The 22136-nt window shown below is 42.5% G+C and overlaps 1 protein-coding gene across 2 annotated transcripts; it reads right to left on the bottom strand.

Annotated features, from left to right (window-relative positions):
• Positions 1-8174: 8174 nt before the first annotated feature.
• On the bottom strand, positions 8175-18995 carry Naa11 (N-alpha-acetyltransferase 11, NatA catalytic subunit). 2 transcript variants are annotated; one of them, XM_032916944.1, is made up of 3 exons: positions 18348-18995; positions 18164-18308; positions 8175-11550 (listed from the first exon to the last, which is right to left on the bottom strand). In XM_032916944.1, the coding sequence occupies exons 1-2, from the start codon at positions 18915-18917 to the stop codon at positions 18177-18179; spliced, it is 702 nt and encodes a 233-aa protein (XP_032772835.1). In that variant the 5' UTR covers positions 18918-18995; the 3' UTR covers positions 8175-11550; positions 18164-18176. The 2 variants fall into 2 exon arrangements, with proteins under 2 accessions (XP_032772835.1, XP_032772834.1); XM_032916943.1 differs by having other exon boundaries at positions 18164-18995.
• Positions 18996-22136: the final 3141 nt, after the last annotated feature.

The following is a 22136-nucleotide window of genomic DNA, read 5'->3' as shown; positions in this document are numbered from 1 at the left end:
AGTGTTGATGGGATTGGGAGTATCTATTCTCTGCTCTGATGGGAGCCTCTTGACATCTCAGAGGGCAGTGCATCAGGGAAGACACAAGAACACAAAGAGGATGGGCTTGGGAGTGGCTGGCGTGTCTCTACCAAATGAAAAGACTCCTAAATCATGGGAAAGTTTTATACCACGGTCATTCAGACAGTCAAACCTCAGACAATGCTCTTAAGCCCGGCATCCTGAGCCTGTGTAGCTGTGGCCAGTGTGTTGCCCTCTGAATTCACAGAGCATGAGCTCTGCGTGCTCTTCTTCTTTCATTACTTTATTAGTGCTTAATGATTTTTCAAATTTATGGAGTACTTGATCTGTCTGGTCATTAGGAGATCAAAAGATTACATGTGATTTCCGGTTGGAAATGATGGAATGACAACTTATAAGGTTTCCTCTGTTTATTTCTTTAACCCCTCCTGCATGTGTTTCTCTCTCTCTCTCTCTCTCTCTCTCTCTCTCTCTCTCTCTCTCTCTCTCTCTCTCTCTCACTCAGAAAGCACTCAAAATCCAAGAAGAAAGAAGAAAAGATAATGGGAAGTCATGTTGTCAGGTCTGGGATACAAATGAAGCAATGGTAAACTAGGAAAAAAGTACATTGTTTTTCTATGGCTTAGTCAAGAAAGAATAAAAGATAACTTTGTACAGAATTTTGGTTTTACCTGCAGTTTAAGAGTCAACATAATTTAAAATCATTCTATTCTTTTGACATATTGATAACATTTAAACAGTGACAAGTTATCTGCCATTTCGTTGTAAGTGTCCTAGTCAAGTTTCTGTACTTCCAAAGAAATGGCCACCACACTGTGGTTTAATAATGTTGTCCTATAGAACCCCATGGACATGAAATTATGTATAGGATTTGCTAAGATAATTATTCTGTGAAGGGGAGCTACTGCTCTCTCACGTCCTAGTTTTTAAAACAATAAAGAAAAAGAAAAGGAAGGGGAACCTCATTAATATTTGCTTGTGAAACAAGTGCAGTCATTTCCCCAGCTGAAAACTAAGTTATTGTGCGTTATAGTGTGCCTGTCTGTGGTAAGTAGATGACCACAGATCATTCTAAGAGGAGGCAGAGGAAAGAGTGTGCGAACCTTGGCTTCGCTGCATTTGCGAGCTGTAAATTTTGTGAAATGATAGAAACAAAGATGGAGGGCAGATGGATGGAGGAACAGACAGAATCAGATTCAGGCTGAATTAGTGCTGCGTTCTGTGCTTCAGGGCCGCCTTATTACCACAGGCTAGCAAGCATCAATGCCTGGCAACCCCCCCCTCTAAAATGTACCGATTTATATGAAAATTAAGATTACAAATTAAAGCCCGACGATCCTGGAGTTTTCCAGTTCATCGGCCATCCAATAAAAATGATGCCAAGCCTGCATACATAATTCCCAGACGATTACTTTGTCCTCACAGCTAAGCCTTGTCCCTGATACGAAAGATCTCTATCCACTTTTATTGAAATAAAGAACTAACATCATAATCCCAATATTGAGGCATAATCTTCATTATCTCCTGGCCCTCTCGAGGGTCTCCCAATCTATATTACATCAGCCTTGGTTGACTCATAATCCTTATGTATTCACTTTTATTGAGATAGGATTAAAAACTTAAAAAAAAAAAAAAGCTCCCGAAATCCTTATGATCTCATGATTGAGTTTCAATTCAGCAACAATCAACTAATGTGGGAGAATGAGTTATTTTTTTTATAGTGGTTCTTATAGTTATATAGTTCAAGCTTGAAAAGGAATTAATTGGTCCCCTGGGATTCCCCATCGAATGAAGGATTTCCACTCCAACCTGGTCTATGTGAATGACGCCATTATCTTTTTTCCTATTTATTAAAATAGATTTGGGGGGGAGGGGTGATACTGATAGTATGTGCAAAGAAAAACAGACACATAGCTCTCCAGAGTTATTCATCTCTCTCCTTAGCAAGTTTTGATTCATACCTAGAGTTAATTACTGGTTAACTACACCCCCAGCTCCCCCCATCCCGACTTCCTCTTACCCCAAGAGTCTTAGTGGCCTCTAGCTTTGCCTGAGGCTGTTAACTACCAAACTAGTCATTAATGCTGGTCAGGATGATTTCTCAGAGATTGTCGTTTGTTTGTTTCTTAACTGTAGACAAAGCAGTCTTCGGCCCACAAGCATGAAATGGCCCTTTAGCTGTGGTTTTCTTACAAAGGCATCGGGGAAACACCCACCCTAGCCATACTGCACCGAGGTATGCTGGGGGTGTGTTACTCAACACTTCACAGTCATCGCCACGCCTTCTTATCTTGGTATTTAGAGACACACGCCTTGGAGCTTAGATGTGTTCTTCACTTGCATGTGTCTTTTACTTTTACCTTTTGTGTAAGAATAGGTAGGGAAATATTTGGCTTTCGGCGTTGGAAATGTGGGGTATAGAAACAAAAGTGCTCTTTTTACCGCTGATGTTCAGCTGCGAAGAATTTTCGTTTTTACTCTTATTGATAAGGAGGATCTGAAACAGTTTTTTATTGGCTCTATTATTCTCCTGGGATTTACCTCTGTGCCTCATATTGCCTGGGCACATACAGTAACACAGTTAAGAGGAGAGTGGGAGACAGAGTTAGCCTGTGCTCCTGGATTCAGCTTCCAGCTCTCACTGACTCCCGCATGTATAATACTCTACAGTACTGACCAGGCAAGGTGTGGCTAAGCTAGTATTTCCGTACACCCACTATTTTCTTATTTAGCCTTCGGAACGATCCCTTGTGGGAGCACTGCGGGACTTGCTCTTTTAAGGACGGGGAAGTTAAGATCCTAATAGTGTGAAAGATGTGGGGAGGAAAAGGCTAACATAAAAGAAAGTGTTTCAGGGCTTCAAACGGCGTGGCTTTCCTTTCTAACGGCTCTGTTCCTTCCTTGGCTCAAGATAGGAAAAGCATTCTTCCTTTGTTTAGAAATCTGGCCCGAGTTGGCGAGAACATCTCTTGGCGTTCCAGCTTGAATATTTTTAATAGGAGGGCTAAGAATGATGCTGATAAAGTAGGCTTACCCTGAATAGGACTCACGTGAGTTAAGTATATCATAAAGGGGCCCTAAAATAGTCTTTACAGGAGAAAGCCCAAGTTACCAATGACTCGGCATGAATTTTCAAAAAAAAAATTCACTTACCTGTTAGGATGTTTAGCCGTTTGGTGCGTTGCTGATATAATTGCATGAAGGAAGGGAAACAAAGACTATGGGTAGACTAATGGGAAGGGCTCTCTTGTCTTAGCCATGAAAGCCGGTGGAGTGGGATGGAATGCTGGCGTCAGAGCTGAAGGAAGCTTGTGCCGTTGGCTTACGTCTGTCCCACAGGACAGAAGACCGTAGGTGTCATGCTGGGGGGGGGGTGAGGTTTATCAGGGATAGGGCTCTGGCTTTTCAGGAATATAAACTCCGGTACGATTTTAAAACTCTACATTTTGAAGTGAGCCCTCTTTCAAGGCAGGAACCTTAGGGTTTTGTTTGTTTGTTCGTTAGTTTGTTGGTGCCAGTGACAGAATGTTTGATGACACTACTCTGACTTATCAAAATGAACGCCATAAAATAAGGCCTTTCTCCTTTATTTGGGATGCTTAATTATTTTAATCCTACTTCCTTTTATTGGACAAATAAATGTTATTCCTATTACTATTTTTAAATGATCTAGCTGGATGTGGTAATTACTGCATACCCGTGCACTTGGGAGGTAGAAGCCAGAGGATCAGGAGTTCAAGGCCAGGGTAGAATTCAAGAGATCCTGTCTCAAAAAGCAAAAGGTTACACTTTGGGAATGCAACACGGGCTTCATAAGACACCTTTGACCTCTTATCACCTGAAACTTTCTTCCACGCACATGTAAGGTCAGAGGAAAACATCTCGAAGCAGGTTAGCTCCTCTCAAAGTTGGTTTCCAGGATCAAATTCAGGCTTCCAGGCTTTTGCAGCAAGCGTTTCACTCACCCAGCCATCTTGCTGGTCCCTAACTTTCATTTTAAAACATTGCATTTTTGCTTGGTATCATGCACATGTGAGGGCTGGCTCACATCTGCCACAAAATGTGTGGGGGTCAGAGGACAACTTTTGTAAGTTAGTTTTGTTCCTTTCACCCTGAGTTTCTGGGGTCAAACGGTCATGCTTGCATGGAAAACACATTTACCTGCTAAGCCCCCAAAAGTGATTTTTGATAGTTGGTGTATCTATAAGGCAAGGTCTATATAATGCTTTGCATTTCCCAGGGTATTATTCCTTGCATATGCTAGGGTATAATTGTTTGCATATTCCTCAGGGTATAACGCAAAGTGCAACCAAGTGCATTGAGTTTAAGAACTATGTAACAGAATCCGTCACTAACAGAATGCAGTTATAGACAAAGATGCTAAACCTGGGTACAAAAGATGAGACGCTTCAGCCCTGGATGGTCAGTGTTCACAAAGCAATTGACTTCCCACCTCTTCAAGAGATGAAAGAGAATAAGGATAATGAAGGAAACACTGAGAGCTATAGTGTAGATTGTTGCTTTCAAAGGGTATGCATGGGTACAAGGGTCTTTAGGGAACACAGTTCTCCATCAAGTTCTTCAGTCCACCTTCCCAAATGGTCTGCCTGAGCACCCCAGTATGGCTGATTTCTTCAGTTTTAGTGTTTTCTTTTGAGATAGGGTCTCTTGTAGCCCTTACACTTTGAATGTAGGCAATCATGACCTTGAACCCCTGATTCTTTGTGTCCATCTTTCCTGATGGATTTTAGCCGTCTGCCATTATGCATTCCCACCTTTCTCTTTACACCCATGTGTCTACTGCTTAGCAACGGCTATGTTGTCATCCACAGGGGAACTTAAGTAATGTCAACACATACCACCACCACCCCACCTCCCCCACCTCCTCCTCCATCATCACCATCACCACCACCACCACCACCACCACCTCCTCCATCACCACCGTTACCACCACAACCACAATTACAACCATCACCTCTTCCATCACCACCACCACCACCACCACCACCACCACCACCACCACCACTACCACCTCCATTACCAAAACCCATAGCTCTCATCTCAAAAAGAATAAATGATAGTTTATTCTGGAACCAATATGAATGACCAAGGCCTAGGAACATGAATCTGGGTTACTCCAGATTCTATGTTACAGCATGGAAGGAGTTCAGAGTAGTAGAACAAGGAAAGCCATAGAGCAAGGCAACTTTAAAATCATTGATGTGAACATCAGAGAAGCAGGCTGTAGCTGGCAGGTAGGCCACAGATGTTAGCGTCATATTCTTAGCCCTCTGACTGGTGAAGAACACATTCCAAAGTCTTTTCCTTTTTTAGTTTAATTTAACTTAATTTAATATTTTTACTTACTAACTTTATGTCCTGCTCACTGCCCTGCTCCTGATCACCCCTCCCACAATCCTTCCCTTATTGCCCCATCTCTTTCTCTTCTGAGTGGATGAGCCACACCCCTTGGTAGCCCCTAGCTCAGGCAATTCAAGCCCCTGGGAGGCTAGGTGCTTCCTATTCCACTTAGGCCAGACAAGGCAGCTCAGCTAGAACAACAAATAGGCGACCGCTTTGGGGATAGTCCTTGTTCCAGTTGTTCAGGACCCACGTGAAGAGCAAGCTGCATATCGGCTACATATGAACAGGAAGGCCCAGGTCCAGGCCATGTGTGTTCTTTAGTTGGTGGTTCAGACTCTGAGAGTCCCAAGGGTCCAGATTAGTTGACTTTGTTGGTCTTCTTGTGTAGTTCCTATCTCCTTCAGAGCTCGCAATCCTTTATTCTTCTATAAGAGTCCTCAAATTCTGTCCAGTGTTTGGCTGTGTGTTTCATGATTGTCTTAGTCAGGGTTTCTATTCCTGCACAAACATCATGACCAAGAAGCAAGTTGGGGAGGAAAGAGTTTATATTCAGCTTACACTTCCACGTTGCTGTTAATCACCAGAGGAAATCAGGACAGGAACTCAAGCAGGTCAGGAAGGCCATGGAGGGATGTTATTGTCTTGCTTCCCCTGGCTTGGTCAGCTTGGTCTCTTATAGACACCAAGACTACAAGCCCAGGGACAGCACCACCCACAATGGGCTGGGTCCTCCCCACTTGATCACTAATTGAGAAAATACCTTGCAACTGGGTCTCATGAAGGCCTTTCCACAACTGAGGCTCCTTTTTCTGTGATAACTCCAGCTTGTGTCAAGTTGACACACACAACTAGCCAGTACAATGATGCTAGCTATCACAGAGATGAGCAAGGAATGAGTCTTTGTGGGGAAGGAGGTACTAGAGGTAGCCAGAAGTTGTCATTAGGCTCCTGGACCCGAAACAATTCAAGAGCTTCCCATTCATTGCTGTTTAATCAGCCCATCAATTTCAGCACACACAGATTCTTTCTAGACATTTTCTTTCACAGTTCAGCACATACTGTCTCAGGGTGCAAAAATGTCTAAGATGGCAAAGAAATGGCTACGGAGAATTGTTGCCCAGAAACTTCCTATATAAAATTTTCAGTTATTCACTGTGTCTGGTATTCAAATCAGATTGGGAGTTTTGTTTTTTACTTGTCTTCTGAAATAAAAATTGGATTCTAAGACCGAACAGTTCACAGAGTTCTGGTGATGAAAAGCAGAGAGATGCTTGCTTTAATGGCCTGCTACAACTTTCTACATGAAAACTTTACTTATGAATGTGTGTGCACAAGTATCTCCTTCAATCACACATAGAACTCCACAAGAAGACCAGAGTCAACAATCAGAGTCAACAGAGTCAACTAATCTGGATCCTTGAGGCTCTCAGAGTCTGAACCACCAACTAAAAGGAGCCACACATAGAGAAGAATATGTACAATCTTCTTAAAATCAACAATTTATTATTTGAACATTTAACAATAATAACAGATAAACAACTCTCATCAAGGTCTTTTCCATTTTTAAAACAATAGAGTCAATTTGTTACAATTACGGGAATTATAGTCCATGTTTTATCCGCACACCTATCCATCATTGCAACAGTCACTGTTCTAGTGATAGGGTCTTTGAAACAATGATTTTGACCGCCTGCCCCAGGCCAGTAGAGAAAAGAAAGGAAGTACCAGACAGTTTTGCACATGTTTGAGGATGAAGAATCTGAATAGGAAAGCTGTTCGAATTGATGTGTATCTACTGAAAAACTATGACAATGCACTTGGTGTGCTTCATAGGATCTGGCCAAGTTCTGTGTCAATACAAGTTCAAACATGGAACACTGAGGTGGTGACTGATAAAAGGAGCTGGAGACAAAGGTAGAGGCATGCAGCTCCGGCTCCTAACAGGGCTGTGGAGACCCTCCCTCCCTCCCTCCCTCCCTCCCTCCCTCCCTCCTTCCCTCCCTTCCGTTTCTCTAAACAAGGTTCAGTGGGATTTGTAAGCACACTCACGCTTCAGGCTTGAGCCATACACAACCAAGGCCAAGCTTGGAGCTGTTTGCTTGAGAAGTAAAGGTACAGTCGGGGCAGACAGTATTGATGAAAAGTAGGAATGGGGCAATCTCATCACGCAAACATGTGCAAATTCGTCAGTGTATCAAACGCTCACCTATGCAAAATGTTGGAAAATTATTTGAGAACCAATTTCGGTTTACAGAAAAAACCCCAAAAAGTAGATTTTTCAAGCCTTCTCCTATTTATAGTAAACGTAAATTTGTTGAACCGGTTGAGCTCCCAGCCTCCTTTGATGTGTAAATGGCATTCTGATGGAAGTGCCCCCCTCACTTATTTAATGTACAGGACACTGTCGATGTCTTCAGACACAGGGCAGAGAGCACTGGATCCCATTACAGATGGTTGTGAGCCACCCTGCGGTCCTGGGAATTGAACTCAGGACCTCTGGAAGAGCACCCAGTGCTCATAACCGCTGAGCCATCTTTCCAGCCCCAAAAGATCTCCTTTTAATTCTTCTTTAAGATGTGATGCCTTGCAGTAACCAGTGACTTTCAGATGCTACTGTGCAAAGCAACTGCCAGGAAAATGCCTACAATACCAGACCTGACTTCCCAAAGCTAAAGCTAAGGGAATGACACCTCTAACAGGGTACCTGTATAATTCTGAAGCAATTCTAGAAATTCTCTTTAAGCGAGGGAGGTGGCACTCAGCAGATCTTTTCAAATTATTGTAATATGTTAGAATCAAAAACAGTTTTAATGTCTGGGTTAGTTTATTGTCAATGAACAGAATAATTAAGGTGTGAATTAGAAGTCATGGCTCAGCTGGTAAAGGAATTTGTCCCTTTGCTCCCTGGGACCCACAAAGGAGGACCCAATTCCCATTGTTGTCCTCTGACCTCCACATGGGCACTACTGTGGCACATGTGCTTACCCAACATAATAAATGTAAAAACAATTGAGAAGTAAAATCTTAAAAGAAATCCCGTGTTTTTAAAGATGGGAGGGAAAACTACTTCAGCATTGTGGGGAACAGAGAATCCTCTGAATATGTACTGTGGACCTGGGCATGGCCATGTCAAGGATTCATGGGAAGATGTCACCGCCTCACTCTTGAGTAAGGCAGAGAGGGCAAAACCTTCTTTGGTCTGTAGGCAGATGTTGATAATGTGTGCAGAAAAGGTCTACCCACCATAGCTTTCTCCCTCAAGATATTTATGGCCCGAAGACTTCTCTGTACAGGGATAGCTCCTTACTGGGTTAGCTAACCCTGCCTCTGTGTACCCAACTGTAATAAACATTGTGAGCTCCCATAGTGCTGCATTCTCCAGCAGAGCCCCAACCATCCAACCCCACCTTTTCTGTGCATCTGCAGTTGTCTTGACCACCCAGTTAGGTCAAGTTCCTGGAAGCCACGCAAGGATTCAGCATCAGAGAATTCCATCATAAGATGTAACTGTTGGTTGTCATTGATTCCCTTCATGCACTATAAACAAACATTTTTATTATATGTATATGATATGTCTGGAACTTTCTATTGAAATTACTTGGCCATCAACCTCTGACACAGTGTTGCAAATGGCATTTCTGTGAGTGAATGAGATTCTAAATTCTTAGGGTCTAACTCAAAGTAATCTAACAAGTGTCAGACTGCTTAGCAGTTGACCTTGATGACCGTTACTAGTCAGTATTAGCATTACATAGAACTAATGTGAAAAAATCCTTTATTTCTTGATCCTTTTAAAGCTACCAGCTTTGGCTCAATTTCCAGCACTACTCTGCGTGTCTCCTTCACCCCAATATTCCATTATTTTATTTCATATCATCTCTTTCTTATTGCTCTTATGTCAAGGGAAGAACAGACTTTAGCTATGTAATCCACAGGCTTCATTCACCAGTTGGTGACACAACTACACAAGACTTTATGTCCTGGTGACTAAGAGCTTTGAACAATTTGATGACGAAACGGGGTTCACTCCAGTTTCTGTAAAGTCATGCATTCAGAAGGGGTGTGAGTCATTCTACCCCACACTACACTCATACCATGAGCTATTCTACATCCTTGCTTTGGTCTCTGTAGGACCAGGCTTAAGTAAAAAGTAAGCAGTTTGTTCAGAGAAAAGAATAATTTGCTGTGTGAAAAGAACAGTGTTGTTATGAAAGCAGTGTCAGAGGCTCCCATCCCCAGGAATGAATGGAAAGACCACTGACTGCTTCTGTTCCATCGGCAGCCAGCGCACCCCTGGGATCACCGGGGAACTTTCTAATTTATGCCCTAAACAATGTTAGAACACTGTTTACTTTTATTATCTAAACAGTCATAACCCAAACTAGGTAGGCTGCTGCACTGCTGGATTTCTGATGTCTCCTGGTAACAAAGAAAAGCACTGGCATTTTTATGCAGGGGCACAGCAAATGTCTGGAAACCTTTCTTATTTCCCGATTGCTGCAATGATTAACATCGGGTTACTAGAGACTCGATGTGGCTGGTGCTGGGCTAGAGAAATCACTCAGGTAAGCTGAGGCTACTCCTTCTGTTTCTCCATCTGCTGAGCTGTTACCAGGAAGACATATTGACAAGGGCTCAAGGAAAACACGGAATATTTTATCAGTAAGATTATGCTGCCCTGGAGACAGATGTTAGAAAGCTGTAATATTTAAAAATAAAGAGATAATCATATGCTTGAGGGGAAAGAATAAAACCATTTCAGAAGTAAGCGAGAAAATTAAAAAGAAAAAGAAAAGGAAAATGGAAAGACTGAGGACCAGGTTGACACACAAAATGGCAAATCCTTCCCTGGAGAAAAAAGAAAGTTCTATGTCTGCTCAGGCAAGCCTTTACCCTGAGACAGGCATTCTCTACACTGGGGCCGATTTGTAAGAAGTACTTAGCAGGGCTGATGATGGATTACAGAACAGACTCATCTCTTGTCATCAGCTGCTTACTGTCAGGGCTTAGATGTAAATCCATATACTCCAGTTTTCATAAATGTGAACATGAACATGTTGGATACTTTGGTAATTAATGTTGAGAGAATATGAGAAGATCACTCTGTTCTAAGTCCATCTATCTGGGACGTTTCCGGGAAAGTCAAGGCCCTTTGCCTTCACTTTTACTGAGACGCTCTACAGGGATCACAATGAAGGTTACATATATATTTACAATTGACACGTGGTCGGTTGTCATATATTAAGTGAGTCTCCTTTCTGTCATTTGACACTTTAACATTGCTTTGCAAATAAATTTTGAGCTCAAACAGGAGCAAAGAGGAAACTTTGGCTTTGATTTCCCGCAGGTTGAGCTGGGTTGAAATCCTGAGTCGTCATCCCCCGCTCGGCTTCCGATCGATCTCTTATGTGTAAAACAGAGATAATAATGCCCACCTCACAGGGTTACCCATGTTAGTAAGTGCCACAGCACTGCATGCCTCAATAAATGGCAAGTGACATCATTGCAGAAGAAAGCAAACAAAAGGCAAAAAGCAACTGACATGCACAAGCAGATGAGTGTCCAATTTAATTACTGCTCGCTCTTCTTAAAGTTTCCACAGTTTGTAAGGGGTGGTGGAGCCCTTCTTTGTCACGTTTTCCCACTGGAAAGGGGGAAATACTCCTTGGATGTGGAGGATAGGACACATGGAGTTTCATAGAAAGCAAGAGGAAACAGATAAATTGCACTTGAAGAGGAAAGGGGCACAGGTCTAACTTGAAGGTCCCATCTACTCCCTTAGTGATGGAAACCCAGATAAATAATGGCAAAACCCGTAAGCTGACACCTTCAGAATTGTCCCTGCTTCCTATCTGTCATTTCTAAGAGACAACTGTGCAATGTATCTACAAGCCAGCATAGGACCACCACAAACAGTACAGTGGCAGCATGGTGAGCGGACACCAGATGTTCTGTCACGGCAGGCCTCAAGCTTCCTTGGCTCTTGCGCTGAGGTGTTCCTTCATGATCACAGTAGCTCTATGTGGAAGGTTCTGGAGAGTTGAAAACGAAGAGCCACTCGGGTCACTGGGAGATAACCCCAGAGCAGCAGGGAGGATACTGCAGAGCACAGCAGTTAAGCCAAGTTTCACAGTAGATGTGGCTGAGACATGAAGACCAGAGATGCTGTTGAGAAAAGAGAGTGAGTTAGCAGGGACGGCACAGGCTCTGACAGCCCTGAAAGCGCTATGGAAGAATGCCAGTTTCCTTCAGTCACGCGGTCCCTGGAGGGCATTCATGCTCCGGTAGGGGGCTCTAACTCATGCACATACAGGCAGCATTCCATTTTTAAAGCACATGAAGTGAAGAGGCTAAGTGGTGGTGGCCATAGGGGAGGGAGGAGAGATGTATTTGATCAATGTGTATTATACACATGTATGAAATTCCCAAACAAGCTAAAAACTGTAGGAGTGCAAGGGATATGCTTTCAACTGCAGATCACTACGGAAACCATAACCAGTCTGCTCCACACTCTATACGATCCCATGGACATTTGTGGGAATCAGACCACACGGCACAAAATTCTTACAGAAGTGACCCTAAACAGGTCACATAAGCAGTTCTCAATATATGTAGGTCCAGTTTCCTCTAAGAAAGGGAGGCAGAGTGTGGGCATGGGCTGACCTGCCCTAGAGAATGTATTTCAAACCTAAAGAAACAAAAATACTTCTTTTGTCATCTTCCCATCCCGATTTCACTCAAAAGGACGTTCGTTGCTGGGCATGATGGTGCATGCCTGTAATCTTAGCACCCAGAGGGCTGAGCAGGCGGATGGGTCACTATTTCCAGGTCCCCCTACCCTAGAGAGTGAGATACTGTTTCAAATCACTTAAAAGAAAAAGAAGAAAGATTTAACACTGCAGAAATGAAACACCTTATCCTGCTTAGTGAGAGGCAGTGTTCTGCCTCGGAAGTCATCTCTTACTGTGAGAATTGCTCAGGAATCCGAAGTATGGATTGTGAGTCTTCAATGTAATTTAAGGCTTGGTCACCTCATCAATGACTATCTGCTGCGTGTTTACCAGCAATTAACATCATGTTCAATATTTCAAAAGATAAACAAGACATGAGCTCTAATCTTTGTTAGCTAAATGTCTGTGTGGTGTATCAATAGATCGAGATTTGTTTTGTTTTTAAGGGCTAGGAGTGTTTCTGCTTATTTTTAACTGAAAACAATAGTAAAATATCACAACCAGAAAAATGAATTATCTTTTTCCATTTACCTTGCATACAAAAGTTATAAAATAGAGGCTATTCTTATGCACAGAGCAGTTACAAGACACTTACTTTTGTTCATAAATTATCATTACAGAAAGCTCTGTTTCCAGAATAACCCAGAATCAAGTAGGAGCCAACGTTATGCAAAATCTAGTGTTTAAGGTTTGTACTCTGGGGCTGTAGAGACGGCTCAGAGGTTAAAGGTGTGTACTGTTCTTTCAGAGTTCCTAGTTCAGTTCCCAGCACCATGCCAGGTGGCTGACAACCACTTGTAATTCCAGCTCCAGAGGGATCCAATGCCTCTGGCCTCCACAAGCACCTACATTCAACTACTCACAGACATATAAGCAATTAAAAATAATAAAAATGCCTATTTATAAAAAGAAGTACACTTGGTCTCCTAGAAGAAGAAGATGTGAAGGAATGGATTATAAACACTAGCACTACCTGTCTCGGCTTTTAATGAACATGTTAGCAGGGTTATGCATAACTAGAAAAACACTAAGTATTTTATGGGTGTTTGGTTATTGCAGCAAATACTGCTTGGAAATTTTAAGAAACTAAAGTGAAAAAGTCAAATAACAGTGTAATTTATGTTCTAAGTCAATTTGTATCGTGCAAACAGTACTGATACTTTTCATGAAGATTTTCTTCAAAAGATATATTGCATTCCTTAATCTATTAACTTATTAAGTTCAATTTTTATATTGTTAGGCACTCATATTTGCATAATTTTATTTCTATTTATGTTTATGGAGACCAGAAGAGAGTGTCAGGTCCCCTAGAGCTGAAATTGTAGGTAGCGCTGGGGACCAAACTCAAGTCCTCCCCAAGAGTACTGCACTCTTCATTGCTAAGCCACTCTCCAACTCTACAGCACCAGGCTTCAGAATGGTAGGCCTTGGAGACCTGCAGAAGAGATGTTAATAAAATCTTATAAACAGAGAAAGAATACTATGGTTTTACAATATGAAAAATCTGTAGTATTTTGGAGATATTAATTTTTAAAGTGTCATTATAGAATATTTTAAGAAAGATTTACACTGACTTCTTAAAATAAACACTCTCCATTTGTAGTTTTAATGTATTTTTTCTTACTTTATTCGGCAGTAAATATATTTGATTTTAAATACTAGGGCAAGGAGAGTACACAAAGTGAGATTTAGACGAAAATCAATCTCTGCTTTTATGTGTTACCTCTGTCAGTGCTTCAGCCAGTCTGTGTATATTACACACTGATTGAAAGGTGACACAGTCAGCGATTATAAATAATTCAACAAATAAACTCTATCTGATCAGCTTTTGAAAACGGTATTTCATCTCTTCTCAATGTTCTGTATCGTCACAGAGTGCAGCTGCATTTGAAATCTATAGGTCCTGGCATATCTGGGCTAAGGTTATACTAGGAATTTACCAAGCCTGTCAGTCCCTAACCTTCTCCCACGTTTCATTATATCATTCCAGTTATAATTAGTTGTCTGGTAAAATTAAGAACAGTCTATTTCAGTGAATGCTCATGTGAACATTTAACAACTTTCTGCTAGAATGACAGCTTCACGACAGGAAGAATAAACTAGAAAAGTGAAAGTCAGGGAAGTAACCTTAGTTCACGCAATGATGCTAACTTGACCAAAAATGCTAACACTTTGATTCTCCTTTTTGTTATTAAGCATCAGGCAAACACTTCCTGCCAGGAGACAAGCTGATTTAGATACCATTCCTGCCTCAACTAGCATGTTTTGAACTGACCTGTCTACTTTGCTGTGGCCCCCTAGAAACTCTGCTGCTTCCAAGCCTTGGTTCTGCTGAGTGCTTTGACTGGAGCTTGTCAGTGAGAGCTATTTTAGTTCTCAACTGCATCTTTCTTCCAAGCCTGCCAACTGTTGCTGCTCAGCCACACCTCTCACCATGACGAATGTGAAGGAAGGGAGCTACACAGACACTCTCAGCTTCTCTCAGCAGCAGAACCTACAGTGGGAGAGGTGCTTAGCAGGACCAGAGCTCTCCTATTTAATCTTCGTATCTGTGGGGCCTGAGTGGCTAAGTCATATCCTCCACTCACTAACTGTTGTATGCACTGCTCTCTACCACGCCTGACCTGTATGGAGTATTCCTCCCACTTATTTCACAGGGGTACCAGGACTAATTTGGGCAGTCCCGAGAACAGTTGCGGCAACACAGTGAGCACTACAGGAATATTACTAATGAGTAATTCTCGTTATTATTTCTAGGGTGAAGACACTCAGTCCCTATTCCTCAACTGTCCTACTCACCTGAAAAATGGAAATAAAGAAAATGAAAAATCGTTCTCTTTAGGGCTTTTCCCATATGCATCTGAACTCTGGCTCCACAGGAGGGAGGGAGGGAGGGAGGGAGGGAGGGGGAGGAGGAGGAGGACCAAATTACAGCAGAGCAGCGCTACTTCCACAGCCCAACCTCGGTTCTCCCTTGCTCTCTTTGGCTTCACTGATGCCTTTTCCCACTTACTCTAGCAAAGCTATGAGCTGTGACTGTTCAAAGGGACCCAGTTAAGCTTGTGATGACATGAGGAATAGTAGAGTGGAGGGATAATTTCTTTCAAACTTGAAAGAGACAAAGTGGCAGAATCTCATTGTTAGCTTGCCCAAATGTGTGCAAAAGCAGAACAAACATGCTACATGTTTATGTAAAAACCCTCAGTGGATCCCCAGAATTCCCTGGGGCATGTCTTAAAGGGGAGGAATAGGGATCCTCTGCTCCTGGCTGGGCATGAAGCAGCTTCTCACACCCATGCCATAACTAAAAGGTTTCCCACTGTGGAAGAAATGGCGCTGTTTGCCAGAATACCTCCCTTTCCTTCCTGGGACAAGCTCAACTACACTTCTTTATCTCTCTTGCCATTAACTGTAAATTGGTCCTGATTTTAAAGCCTATAAGAAGTTCTGTATTTACTCTCTTCCCTGCTTCCTAAACGTGCATGAACAGATGGAGACATTATTCTAGAGAACGGGAGTAGGAAGCAGGGACTGAAAGTTTGCATCTGTTTCGATTGTGAATGTATGGCTCGTGGTACTTGCTATACTTAGCGCTCTGTCACAATAAAATCGTAAGTTCATACCACAGTGTGGCCATGGCAGGCATCTCAAATGCAATTTATACTCTTCTAAAATCTGCTCGGAGAGAACTAATAAATACTCATACTGCTAGACTTTCGTTTCTTAGCTCTACTGGGGCACATGTGTTATTGTTACAGATATTAGAAACCTTGACAACCCTATTTCAATGATTTTTCCTTATAATCCATATGACTGTGGTGCCTTCTGGAACACCCCACCCACCACCTCCTCAGGTAGAGGTCCTTGGCTTAGGCTTTCCCAGATTAGCAAAGGCACTGCCCAGACATGTTCTAGGTGGATCTTTTTACAGAGCAAAGTCCTTTTTGGATATGACCAAAAAATGAAGAACAAGGAGGAAGCATTAGATGGGGTCACAGGACTGTCTCAGAAGTCAGGAGGCAAAAGCAGGTGAATCCTATAGAATTCAAGGCCAGCTGGTCTAGAAGGATGGGAAATCATCTCAGGAGATTTCCACCTGGAAGGGAGGTGAACTGAATATAGGAAACTAAGATGTAATTATGCCACATACACAAACGTTGTAACCACCATGCAAGAATCAATCTTTTCTGGTCTTTTTATCTGATGGATGAGCAGATGCTTCCATTGACTTTATTTCTCAGGTTCGAAGGGCTTCTGAATTTACTATACTTCGTACATAGCAATTTAGAATACTTTCATTAGCCCTGTTCTCAACTAACAATACTGAAGAGACACCAGAGGTGATCAGTATCTCCTATATCCTTCCAGAGAGATTTTTAAAAGATGTAATGTTAAAAAAATTCTGTTTATTTAAATTAAATAAATTCTTTAGTGATAAAAAATTTTTTGTGTTAGATGTTTTCTTTCTTCTCCCTTATTTTTTTTGCTGAGTATGGAACCCAGGACCTTGTGCACATTAGGCAAGTGAATGTCTACCACTGTCTAGGAAGATTATAAGACCTTCCATAAGGTAGAAATCTGATGACATATCTGTTTTGTTCAATTTTAGTTTCCCCCTTTACATTCTTCCTTGATCCTGGATCAGATGAATCCCACTGAAACTTTAAAACTGCTGTTCGCACATGGACCCTTGAATTATGTGACATGTTCTTCTGGAAGAACTACTGTGGTATTTTATTAGTAAAACTAAGCCTGTTCCTAAGATAGTAGCTTTAAAAAATTTTTTTTTATTATTTGTGTGTATTTACGGGCACAAGTGTAGAGGTCAGAAGACAACTTTTGGGATTTGGTTCTCTTCTACCACATGGGTCCCAGGGATTGAAATTTAATCTATCAAGCTTGGCTGCAGGTGCCGTTAGCCCACGCCAGCTCTGCTTTTCTTTTCCTTAACGGTATATGAATAGACAAAAATATGATCTCACTACTCAGGACGGTTGCAAACTCAACATCCTTGTAGCTCATGAGAACTGGGATTATAGACATATGCTACTATGTGTGCATTAGTGGCTTCTTAGAGTGTTTTTAGCAAGTATAATACTTTGCTCTAAGTTTTTGTGTAAATGTTCACAAATCCCAGAGTGAAAAGACAGCATAAGGAACCCACAAGGAGACATTTCTCGCCTTCGACAGTTGCTGCCGTTCTTATTTTTAGACCTTTGCTGCAGTTCTTAAGATCAAACCCACAGCCATTATCAGGCTAGATTATCGCTCCCCAGCACCCCAGCATGCCCCTTCCTTTTTTAGGCTATTTATCTTATTTGAACTCCTGACCAGAACTGGTTTTCTGTCCCTTTAATTTTGCTGGTGTATTTTAAAACAAATTCTAGGCATCACATTAGTTAATCTGAGTAAAAAAAAATATTTTTGTAAGATAATTACTTCATTTCACATTTAGCACACTTAATAGAAAAAGAGTTCACGTTCAAATTTCGCCTGAGTGCCTAGAAACCTTCTTCTTGGTTTGCCTGAATGAAGATTACAACAGTGCCCCCAGTGGTTGGTTGGTTGCTATTCTCTTTAGTTTAATAGAAAATTCTTGTGTTTGTTTTGTTTTGGTGGTGATGGTGGTGATGGGAACCAAATCCATGGCTTTCTGCGTGCTAAGCAGGACCACTACCACTGAGCTACACCCCCAGCTGCGCATGCCCTCCCTCTTTAAAATGCTGCTACTTCTCTGAAGAGGCCAGAACATTCTTTTGTCAAATTTCCTTCATTGTCATTCTGGCTTTCTCTGGCTGCATAGTATATTGTTGGACACATTCTGTTTTCTATGAAAAACAAAACAACAACAAAAAAAACACTTGTTGGATTTCAAAAAGAAATCTTTCTTTTAGCAAGAATATGGCAAAGGTAACACCGTGAATACCTTCACTGCATGCAGGAAGAAACCTAGCAGAAATACAAAAGGGTAGGACACGATGGGACTGGGCTGGCCAAGATATGACGCAAAGGGGATACAGAGGGGCCCCGGCCAAGGAAGAGAATACCTCAGGCAATGCTCTAGGAGGTGGAATCCAAGTACTCTGAGCTGTCCTGGACATCAGTGCTGTGGCTGCCAGTGTCTTTGCCTGCCGGGTTCTCGGGCTGACAGGCCTCACTGCCTTTGCCTGCTGGGTTCTCGGGCTGACAGGCCTCACTGCCTTTGCCTGCCGGGTTCTCGGGCTGACAGGCCTCCTCGGCATCCGGAAGTGTGCTGTCCTGGGCCTCCTGGTTCTCCTCAGAGCCCAGAACCACGTATCTGCTCTTCTTCAGCACCAGCTGCCTCCTCAGCTCATCAGCCATCTGAGCGAGATCCCGCTTCATGGCGTAAGCATCTTCCCCATCGGCATAGTACTTGGGTTCCACCTCACTAACCTGGAAGTTGAGGGTGTTAGAATACAGGTGCAGGGCCGCCCTGTTGCTCTTCCTGACGTGCAGGGACACGTACTTGGCGCTGAAGTTCTCGATCATCGCCCGTGAGGCCTGGTCCATCAGCTTCTGGGCCAGGCCGAGGCGCCGGTGCGAGCGCTTCACGGCCAGCGAGGTGATGTGTCCGTGGGGGACATCATCGGGGTCCTCCTCCATCTTGGCCAGGACGTAGCCCACGATCTTGCCGTCCTCGTCCTCGGCGATGTAGGAGAGCTGGGGCCACGACAGGCCATGGTAGAAGTAGTACTTCATCTGGTAGTTCTCGGGCAGGCAGAGCAGGTTGCAGTGCTGCATGTTCATCAGGTCCTCGGGTCGGGCATTGCGGATGTTCATCCTGGCTGGCAGGGCCGAAGGGCCCACACCGCGTCGTTGCCTCGGCAATGGACTTCAGCAGGCCAGGCCGCGCGGAGACTGACGGGTGGCGGGAAGGCCTATGGGCGGAAGGGGCGGGGCTAAGGGCGCTTCCAGAAGCCTGCTGTCCCAGCCAGTGAGACTTCCGGTTCACAGGCCAGCCTGCCCGCACGCTTGGGAGAGAGGGCGCGGAGAGAGGAGGTCACTGAAGACTTCTCCGTTTAAAAGGTGTGGGACTCACTGCTTCCGGCGTCTTGTATTTGTTTCAATTTTAACTTATTTTTTTAAACTTATTCTCCCTCCGTGTGTTTGCAATGTGAGTCTGTCTTTCTGTATGGTGTGTGTGTATTTCAATTTTATCTTATTTTATCTTATTCTCTGTGTGTATGTAATGTGTGTCTGTCTTTCTGTATTTAGTGTGCTGTGTGTCTGTATTGTGTGTTGTGTGGCTGTCTGTATGGTGTGTGTGTTCAAATTTTAACTTACTTTATTAACTTATTCTCTGTGTGTATGTAATGTGTGTCTGTCTGTATTTAGTGTGCTGTGTGTCTGTATGATATGTTGTGTGTCTGTCTGTATGGTGTGTGTTTCAATTTTAATTTTAAATTATTTTTTAACTTACTCTGTGTATGTAATGTCTATCTGTCTGCATGATGTGTGTGTGTGTGTTTCAATTTTAACTTATTGTTTAACTTATTATCTCTGTGTGTATGTAATATCTATCTGTCTGTATGGTGTGTGTGTGTGTGCTTGTATGTGTTTATGTTTAAATTTTAATTTATTTTTTAACTTATTCTCTATGTAATGTCTGTATGTCTGTATGGTTTTGTGTGTGTTTGTGTGTGTGTGTGTGTGTGTGTGTAGTGTGTGCATATATGTGTGTACCAACATGTGTGTGCCATGGTGCATGTACAGGTCAGGGAACTTGTAGAAATCTTTTCTTCCAACCTGCATGCCTCAGGAATTGAACTCAACTCCTCTGTTTGTCAGCAAGCATCTACACACCCTATACTCTGAACCATCTATTTAGACTCAGTTTTAGCCTTTTAGTTTTTCCACATCTGAACAGCCCCATGTAATTAGATTAATAAACCAGAACGTCAATGCCATCACAGGTAGTCTGTTCTTCCCTTACCCTCTGGAGTCCTACCTAGCAGGTTTCATATATAAAACCACACTGTCTACATTTGTTTTGTGTATTTTTTCACTCACTCTATGAGAGTTTCAGCCATCTTGAAACGAGCTGTAATGTCATTTGATATTCCACTGTCTAAGTCTTTTATCAATTCAGTGGGAAACTCTGCTGTTCATGGCTCTTTGTGGTATTTCCAGTTTGGAATAGTATGGAGAGTGTGGCTGAATGTTGTTGAATATTGATGTATGTACTCACCTGGACTGGAGAATACAATAGTTTTCAATGTTATAAATATTCCCATGCAAATTCCAAATCAAAAGATTCCTCTTCATTCTTAGAAATATGTTCCAGGTTGCAAAGGATGAGACTGCCCCTCCCCATAAAGGGTTTGGACAAGGCAAGACCCTGCAGCAAGAGGGTGTGCTCAGAAGTGCAAATACACACAAAGCACCTTTGTTTTTTATGCTAACTCTAGAGGTGGCTGTGTCTTTTCCCTGCGGTTGGCTTGGCGGCCTTACAATCTTACTTACAAAAGAAAAACAAACAAGCAAGCAAGCAAACAAACAAACAGAAACTGGTGGACGGGAAAGGAAGGGGGAAGGGGTCACTGCTCCAGGCCATCAAGTTTCCGGAATAGAGCAGTGGACCTGTGTGGAAATAAAAGTTTTAATGGGTGGGGAAAACTAAAACATTAGCATAAATGTCTTATAGGTGGGGGAACTAGAAAGATCTTAATTCCTTGTCCTAGACACACATCTTATAGTACTCGATGAAAGGTCTCACATCTGATGTTTCTTACGTTGTCACCATTTGTGATTTCTCCATTCTGCTCATAGTATCCATTCTTGTGCAGGGACGGAGGCTTTGCACTGTGGCATAGTTTGCATTTTTCTGGTGACCAGTGACAAGGAACACCTGCTTATTATTCTGTTTCCAGTTTGAGAAGTGGCTGATCAAGTTTTCGATTTTTTTTGGGGGGGGGCTGTCTTTCTCCCTCCCCCACCCTCTGCCTCTCTCTTTCATTTCTTTCTTTTTCCCTTACCCCCTCCTCTCCCTCCCTCCTTCCTTTCTCTTTTGAGGCAGGGTCTCTCTGACATAGCCCTGGCTGTCCTTGTTTCAGAAGATCCAGTCACAATTCCTGCAGGCACCATCAGGGTGCATTCATAATGAAGGCCAGGTTGACCTTGAACTGACAGATAATCTACCTGCCTCTGCCTCCTGGGTTCTGGGATTCAAGGCATAGGGCACCTGTGACATGCCTGGCCTGTGTCTTTTCTTAAAGGTTGCTTTTCAAAAGTGGGTAGTTGCAGTGAATATCATCCTTTCCTGTTTACTGATTTTTTTCCCCACCTCTTCTTTTGTCCTCTTCTCTCCCCTTTCCCCACTGAAGAGTGAATCCAGAGCCTCTCCCTCACTAATACACTGATGCCTTTCCAGACCTCCTAATGCTATTATTTTTTTTAAACAGACACGAATTGCTCGCTTTTTAAATTTTGTGAGTGCCTTTTTGTACTGATCAGGCATTCCATGCCCAGTCCATAGTCACAGCCATATGTTTTCTTGTGAAACCCTTTTTGTTTTATGTTTTATATTTATAGTTGCTTCCCTTTGACATTGACTTTTGGATGTGTAACCAGACCCGTTTGGCCACTTTCTTCTCTAGGATGATATTATTGCAGTTCGTTTACTATGTTTTTCTTTTTAGATCACCATATTTTCTTCCCTGCATTTCAGCGTTACCTTTAAACACTTGGCACATTAAAAATTACCTTCTAATGCAAGGGAATCATGTTTGTTAGCATTGTTTTATACATAAGCTGTCTGTAAACTCTATAAATATATTATAAATAAGTACACACACACACACACACACACACACACACACACTATCTTTCTAGTTTCCTAGCAGACTTATGAGCTCAAATGCCAAAGAGTATTCAGTTGTAATTAGATTATAGCCTAATCCTGCTTCTATTTTAATTCATGTAGAATTTGTGTCAGAAATCTTACAAATGATAGTACCTACTCCTTTCATAGCTAGAGCCAATAGAGTTATGAGACATAGC

The sequence above is a fragment of the Rattus rattus genome, chromosome 11 (genome assembly GCF_011064425.1).
Source record: "Rattus rattus isolate New Zealand chromosome 11, Rrattus_CSIRO_v1, whole genome shotgun sequence".
Classification (NCBI taxonomy): Eukaryota; Metazoa; Chordata; class Mammalia; order Rodentia; family Muridae; genus Rattus; species Rattus rattus.
This window is presented reverse-complemented; position numbering and strand designations above follow the sequence as displayed.

Bases quoted from the DNA above. Each gene is read 5' to 3' on its own strand.
- Naa11 (XM_032916943.1), bottom strand. From the start codon at position 18,917: ATGAACATCCGCAATGCCCGACCCGAGGACCTGATGAACATGCAGCAC.